The sequence below is a fragment of the Arachis hypogaea genome, chromosome 15 (assembly GCF_003086295.3).
Source record: "Arachis hypogaea cultivar Tifrunner chromosome 15, arahy.Tifrunner.gnm2.J5K5, whole genome shotgun sequence".
NCBI classification, from domain to species: Eukaryota; Viridiplantae; Streptophyta; class Magnoliopsida; order Fabales; family Fabaceae; genus Arachis; species Arachis hypogaea.
In genome coordinates this window covers 11199816-11207453 of record NC_092050.1, presented here as the reverse complement: position 1 = coordinate 11207453, position 7638 = coordinate 11199816, and the positions used below count along the sequence as shown (strand labels likewise).

General features: G+C 35.7%; 1 protein-coding gene across 2 annotated transcripts; it reads right to left on the bottom strand.

The window, feature by feature from the left end:
- Positions 1–1325: 1325 nt before the first annotated feature.
- On the bottom strand, positions 1326–6804 carry LOC112746879 (nucleobase-ascorbate transporter 12-like). Of its 2 annotated transcripts, XM_072218573.1 has the most exons (10): positions 6417–6804; positions 6078–6139; positions 5853–5976; positions 5171–5735; positions 4798–4947; positions 4355–4472; positions 3369–3955; positions 2565–2799; positions 1841–2264; positions 1388–1668 (listed from the first exon to the last, which is right to left on the bottom strand). In XM_072218573.1, exons 7-9 carry the CDS (start codon positions 3378–3380, stop codon positions 2224–2226), a joined length of 288 nt encoding a protein of 95 aa, XP_072074674.1. In that variant the 5' UTR covers positions 3381–3955; positions 4355–4472; positions 4798–4947; positions 5171–5735; positions 5853–5976; positions 6078–6139; positions 6417–6804; the 3' UTR covers positions 1388–1668; positions 1841–2223. The 2 variants fall into 2 exon arrangements, 1 of the variants encoding a protein (XP_072074674.1); XR_003174656.2 differs by lacking the exon at positions 1841–2264 and having other exon boundaries at positions 1326–1668; positions 3404–3955.
- Positions 6805–7638: the final 834 nt, after the last annotated feature.

Here is a 7638-nt window from a genome sequence, read left to right as displayed (position 1 = left end):
ATGACGCGCCACCAACTATCCTCACGGTCGTTGCTGGCGCGTCGGGGGCACTGTTACGGCCTGGCCCAAGCAGTTTACGGGCCGGCCCGACCCGAGCAGCACCCGACCCAAACGGTCGGGGGTGAGACGCTCAGATTCCGACCCGGACACGCGTCCCTGACAGCTTCGCCACATCTGTGCAAGGGAGGCCTCGAAGAAGGTGGGCCTGTCCCTGCAGGGCCCACCTCTGACACGGTATATATGGGGAAGGACCTACCCTTCCCCCAAGGTACGTCACATACCAATCACCCCCTTTTCGCCTGCACACTTCACTGATTTGGGCGTCGGAGTGTCTTTGCAGGTGACACCCCCTTCCACATCTGAAGAGCTCGGGACCTCGCTTACCCTCCTACCCGGAGACGTACGTCCAGACAATTCCCCCCTTGTTGACCGGGATACCCACCCGATCCGTCCGGTACCCGACCTACCGAACAATATATATACATATGAAATAGTAATATATAATTATATATATATATATATATATTAATTATCTTAATTATTTAAATTTTATATTTATCTTTTATATATAATTTTAGATAAATTCTACCGTATTTTTTTTGAAGTAACATGTAAATTATCCTTTGTAATGTGTCACTTTATAATTGGATACTATCTTAATCATAGTTAGACCATTTTATAATTAAAAAATTATTTGAAAAGGATGAATGTATAATTTAATAAAATATTAAAAACTACACTTCTACATATTTCAATTCAGAATTACATTTTTCATAGAAGAAAAAACAAGTGTAATTAAGATTAAAGGAAGCACTATTCTTTCTGCTCCACACAGCAAACACAACTAGAAAATGGATTAATACAGATAGATTTATAGACAGATTTAGTCTTTATTACAGACGGATTTTTAGTTACAGACGAAATTACCGACGGATTTTGTCCCTCTGTACAAGCCCCGTCAGAAATTATTTACCGACGGATTTTTTTCTGTCGGAAAATTACCGACGGATTTTTACCAATTACCGACGGATTTTCCCTCTATAAATTTTCCATCCATTTTCCAAAGGCGACAAACTTTCCGACGGATTTTTCGCCTGTAATTACAAACGGATTTTCCGTCTATAATTACAGACGGATTTTTCAACAGATTTTCCGTCTGTAATTTGAACTTTGGAAAATCATCTCACACTCTGATTACAGATAGAAAATTCGTCTGTAAATCCGTCGGTAAGGTAAAATAGAAATTTTTTTTTATTTTTTCTATTGCAAAATAAATACTTTATATTTGTTTTTTAAATTTACTCCATCAAATACACTGTAAATTGAAAAAAGAAAGCCAAAAATCACATAGATAAACATAATATTCATTACATGATACCTATAAAATTGAATGTTATTTTTCAACACCATTATTCAATATCTCACTGTCTCGATAAAAAAATACCCCAAAATTTCTTTTAAACTACAAAAGAGAAGCGCAGGACTTTTAGCCTAAATTATAAAACTATTTCCTCATGCTCTCTTTAAAGTTTAAACTCTCCAATCTAATCTGAGTTACATGATTCTTCACCCCATGATAGACTCTTGTGTGGCTGAAACTTGAAAGTATTTGTTCATCTAGTTCTTCTTCTTTAATTTGTTTGCATTGGACTGAGCATATGCAGTTCCCTGGTGTCAAAAAATAGGACATGGATAGATTTTAGAAGCCTAGAAATATTTTATAGGATTAAGAAAAAGTGAAGGAGGATAACAAAAACACAACTTTAAAACAGAACTGCAAGAGAGAGAGATACTTGCATGCTCTTGAAGCACATTTAATTTGTTTTACAGGAACACTCACATTTAAGAGAGATGCTTGCATGCTTTTCAATCATGGTCATGCACAGAATGCATAAAAACAAACATGCATACAAGTTATTTGTTAGATTGAGTAAGATCCAATTCTTAGGGAATGAGAGCAAATAAACCAAAAGATCACAAAGAGAGTAAAATACTAAAATACAATCTCTATCAAGCTTATCATCAAAACCATGCTAACAGAACAACCATGCATATGAACAAAACCAGATAAATGTAGCATTCATTTAGTGGCATAACATTTTGTCAACGCTTCACGAGATTCACCAAATTCCAGGAGAACTAGTTGTAATGATGCAACTGTAAGGATGGGTCTTTCCTAAACTGGAAAAGTGAAGGAAACATACAGAGAAAGAGATCTAGTTACTATAATTTAGAGTGTAAAGCAATGAAACCTCCAACCTTACCTGTTGTATAGCATAAGCATAGGTAAACACAGATTGCATGAAAAAAAGTTCTACAAGTGGCAGAACAAAAAATATTATATATTTATATGCACATCATTTCAAACATGATACATTGAATATTTCAAACTAAAACAAACTGCTTTCCTGAGTAAAATATATATAGTTACAGTCTCGAAGATTAGCTTCTCAAAGAACATTATTCTGAAAAGGCTATTTATATGCAGAACCAATAGCCTCTGAGATGGCTTAATGTACATTTCGTGAAGGTTAGATCCAAGAACAAAATGATAAAAGACTTACCCACAAGAGACAACACTATTAAAAAGCAAGCTCCCAGTTGAACTGCCCTGCGGCTTCCCATTTTAGTCACAGCAATTGTGTGGACATTTTCAGTTATAGTTGTCGACCCAGTTCCAGTTCCCCAGAGACCAGCCAAGACACTTGTAAGACCTTCCAAACCAATTCCTCGACTTAGAACTCCAGGAGTTGGAGGTCTGGATGCCACCAGTAAAGAAGAGGCATGGTATGATCCAACCTACAAAGTTTAAAGCAAATCAATATCAACACCACAGTATAATGATTTATTAATCCTATATACAGGGAAAAGGGAGAAAAAAAAGTAAAAGAACAGTAAAATTTTGATATACTGTATTGTTAATCTGATACATCAGTACCACCTTATTATTTGACTGATCACATTGTGAATATTTGCAATCAAAAGAATTCTAACACTTCATACCATGAAAGCACTACATTACTCTTCAGTATAGTTTAAACAAATGAGAACGAAATAAGGAATTAATAAATAGAGACTGACTGAAAGCTTGCAGCTAAAATGAGTATGCAAAGTAGCTCAATTTCCACTTCCCAACCACTCAATAATCCGACCAATTTAAGCAGTACATGGAAAACCAGAGAGACAAAGGAAAGCTGTCCAACAAAGTTTATCCATGTTTTGCATGCAATGCCATGATATAATAATATTACGTGCCATAGTCCTTTTAAGCATTTCCTTTGATGGTTTTACATGGTTTAATAATAACTAACAGCTTCAAGCTAGGAAAAATACTACCAATCACAAATGCAAAACATGAAAAAACTTACACCCAATTTCATAAGCAATCCAAGAGGAAAAGTACCTAAATCTTGTGAATTGGGAAAAGGAAGCACAGAAAACAAGTTTCGCTCTTTTCCATCTCTCTCAGGAAATTCATCAAACACATGGCAAGCATAACAATACTGAAGTGAGACAATCTCTCAAGCATGTTCCTCCAACAACAATAACAACACAATTAACAGGGAAATTGAAATTGCTTCTATTGGTGGTAAAATTTATCAAAACCTTCAGAAATTTTAAGTGAAAGATAGCGAGGTTCTAATCTTAGCAAGTAACCTCAAACAAGAAAAGCTTATACCTTCCTTCTCGTCAATTTTTGTTCAGTCAACTGTCAAACAAGAACACATTCAAATAATTAGAATAAAGCAACAAAATTTGGAGAGAAGAATGTTAGAGAGAAGAAAACTTAACTCAAAAGGTAGTAAAATTTGGAGCCACCTTCAAGCATTGCTATCCCACGTTGTACATCTTGCGATCATTTTGAGTGAACAAGAGCCCACGATAATTACAGGAGACACTCCTGCAAGAACTCATCGGATTGCTTCCCAGCCTCAGCAACCTCTCTCTCACACCCCTGCACAAAAACTCGAGTTATAAAAAGCAGCAAAGGAATAATAAAAAGACAAGGAGGTTTTAACTGTTATCAATAATTTCTTTTGTGAATGAAACATATCATGCTCTAAGTTATAGCTTTAACTGATTACACAATGATCCATCACAATAGGGAATTGTTTCATAGAAGCTGCAATTCCTCCTCCTTAACTAAAATAACAAAAGATATATGATTAAATTATATGTGATTTAGAATTGTGACATGACATCATTAGAGAAAATAATATGACTTAAATTTATTGTATAAAGAGTTAGTATCAATTTTTGTATATATATCAATTTTTGAAAATAGTCACATAAATTTGCAAAGCAACAAGATCTTAAGAAACAAAGTAACAAATAGATGGAGCGAGTGTGTGACCTGAAGGAATCGGAGGGGCAAGTCTCCCCTGGTCTTGGGTTCCGGAAGGCTTTCAACTTCCCTGAAATTGGTGAGGAAAGCCACCCTTCCATCTCTGGTGGAGCCCAACCATGTGCCACTGCCGAGCTCAAAATCCAAAAATTTTTACTCAAAATCAGAACCTATCTTGATTAAAAGCAGAGCATGGCAAAAATGATTAAAAAATCCAGTTCTATCAAGTCCATCAAGTCCATAATAAATTGGAACTTGGAGGATTTATGGTAACCAATATATCTGCAAAATAAATTTAAAAAAAAAAAGCAACCCAGCTACTAGAAAACATATAATTCAAAATTTAGACAATATATGAATGATGAACAAAATGGCAAAGTCATTGCTTTGTTGTTTTCACAGATCACAGATATTTAAAACCAATCATGACACTTGATATACATCAATCTCACCTTAGAACGAGTAAACAATAAAGAGATGCTAAAAATGTGTGCCATTGCCTCAAAATTTGCAGGGCTATTTTCTACAGAGGTTGCTTGGACCCAGATGGAAGAAAGCAACAGACTCACTTGGTGACTGCTCAATCTAAGAGAACCTAAATCCTGAAAAGAATAACCCCATGGTTAGGAACAACCAAGGGTCTCCATTGTTGGACAATAAAAAATAAATGACCAAACTAACTGATAGATGTATGTTATAAAATTGAATCCAAGAAGAATCAATAAAATTTAAATATGATCGACACGAACTCCATCATATCATATGCTCCCACTATGGCACTATTAAGATAATACAATTAATACCGATAAGTAGAAAATATCATACCTCTTTTCCATCAGTTAGTGCACGAGTAAAGCTATAATCACGATATGGATGAACAACATTTTTATCCCCAGTAACTCCTGCAACCGTGTTTCCTTCTAGCAGTTTCCCATTTAAGTGTTCTGCTTCAGAGAAACTATCATGCTGAATATGGAAGCTATTACTCTGTACCTTCATAGCCATCTTTGTTTTCTGGTCCAACTAAGGAGAAACCATTGATGGCATAAGCACCATAGAGAAGACACTATGTGCTCCAATTTGTGTTTTACGTCCGGATGAGCCATGGCCACAAGCAATTGATGGAACAAGGCATCAGGAAAAACCTGGAATAAGTCCAGAAAACACCCTATGTCTTTAGATAAACGAATAAAGCTGAATAGGTAGAAATGTTATTTCCAGTCTATGTAGAAATGCTTGCCTTCTTCTGATATGACACATTAGGGACCGAACTGATTAATTTTGTGGTTTGATAGACAGCAGAAATTGTTGTTTTGGCTAGAAGGGTAGAAATAGAAATATTCTCTAAAACCACAGCCATCAAATCAATAATGGGTCCTACATCCCCAACCTATTCTACAAAGCACACTACTTCAGGAATTACATTAAATCAAACTATTGGCAGTTCAGTATTTTAACAATCTGGTTCTAAGCATGAGATCTGAAAAGGAAATAAAGTCACTATCACCTTCACAGTTTGAAGAAAGTCACTAAGGAATAATTCCTGTGTTGCCTTGGACTGGTGACTGCAGGCCAAGATTTCCATCTTATGCTTGACAGCCACATCATATATTCCAAGTGAAGCATACCACCTATAACAATGAAAAGTAAGAAAGTTTAAAGAATCTAGATTCATATGTTCTACATTATTAAACAACCAGAATATGCTATTACTGAAGCAAGTCAAACTTACTGTCCTATATGAAAATGAACATGATCATTGATGTAGCTCCAAGTAGAAGGATCGCTATCACACTGCAACAAGAAGCAGTAGCAAAAGAAAAAAGATAATGCAGTGAAAGGAAACACCAAAAATTGAAAAACCATGAGGAAAAAAGTTTCAACAACAAATTTTAAATCAAACAAATTACTAAAATCAGAAAAAAAACAAATCTAACTAAACCTAATCTAATCAAAACCTAAAAATTCACTAATCAGAAAATAAATCTAACTAAACTAATTACTAAAATCAAACTAACTAAACAAAATTAATTAAACTTAACAGAAATTAAAAGAATTTTGAAACTAAAACCTGGAAGCATTGACTGGAGGAGATGATGGCTGCGGCGCTGAGAAGATATGCGAGTCAGAACTGAGTGGGGATAAAAAGAGAGAGAGAGGCGCGGCGGTGGTGGGGACAGACGCTGCTACAAGTGGCGCCGGCGTGCTGGAGCTCACCTGAGACGAAGAGAACATGAGCTTGAGCTTGATTTGTTCTGCAAACGAGAAAGAACGAGAGAGACAGGGGCTGTGTTCTACTGGTTCAGTGTTTAAAAGAGAGGAGAAGAAGGAGAAGGTAGCTGCGGTGGTTAGGGTGGCGGTGGTGGCGCTGTGAGTGAGGAAAGAAGAAGAAGCAGCTCGTGCGACAGAGAAGCTCGTTGAAGGAGAGAGGAACAATTGGTTTGTTCTGTGATTTTGTGTGTGTGAAAGGGGTTCGATAGAGAGGGGTGAATTTAGGTTTAAATTAAAATTTTTCGACAGAAAATTTTAAATTACAGACGGATTTTTCCGTCTGTAATAATTTAATAAAACGCAGCGTTTTTGCCTATTTAATTACAGACGGATTTTCCGTCTGTAACCATTTCTCACGGAAAAAAAAATTAATTTTTCCGACGAAATTATCGACGGATTCTCTTTTCCGTCTGTAATTTATGCTAATTCATTTTTTTTGTTTTCCGACAAAAAATTCTTCTGAAATTCCGTTTGTATTTCCGTGGGATAAAATCCGTCGGAAATATCCGTCTGTAATAACTATTTTTCTAGTAGTGCAATAACCATATGCATAGATTGCCACATTATATGCATAGGAGTCAAGATCAACCTCAGATTCTGTGAATGTTTGAACAAATTTAAGTGCCAAATTGTGCAAAAAAATGCCAGCAAAAATGTCTGCTAATGCTAATATGACCACACTGCCACATCTATTATTAAAGTAATCGGCTAGAAACTTTTAAAAATGGTTTAATTTTCTTCTTCTTCACGGTCAGAGTCTTCTAGAGGAGCCACATGCTTCTGCTTCGCCATGGAAACTCGGAGATTCGGGAAGGGAAAATGTGGATCTACTCTCGTTAGGTTAAATTAACTCAAATTAAAAATAAGCATCCAATTATAATGTGCCACATCATAGAGGGTAATTTACATGTTATTTTAGGGACGGTTGGGTAGAATTCACCATAATTTTAATGTAGGACATAAATAAAAAGTTATAATTTATTGATAGATAAACAATATATAAAATTGATCTTTTTAATTAT

Bases quoted from the DNA above. Each gene is read 5' to 3' on its own strand.
- LOC112746879 (XM_072218573.1), bottom strand. The intron at 2,265-2,564 runs GTAAGTCTTTTA...GCTATACAACAG, and splicing joins AATAGTGTTGTCTCTTGTGG to GTAAGGTTGGAGGTTTCATT.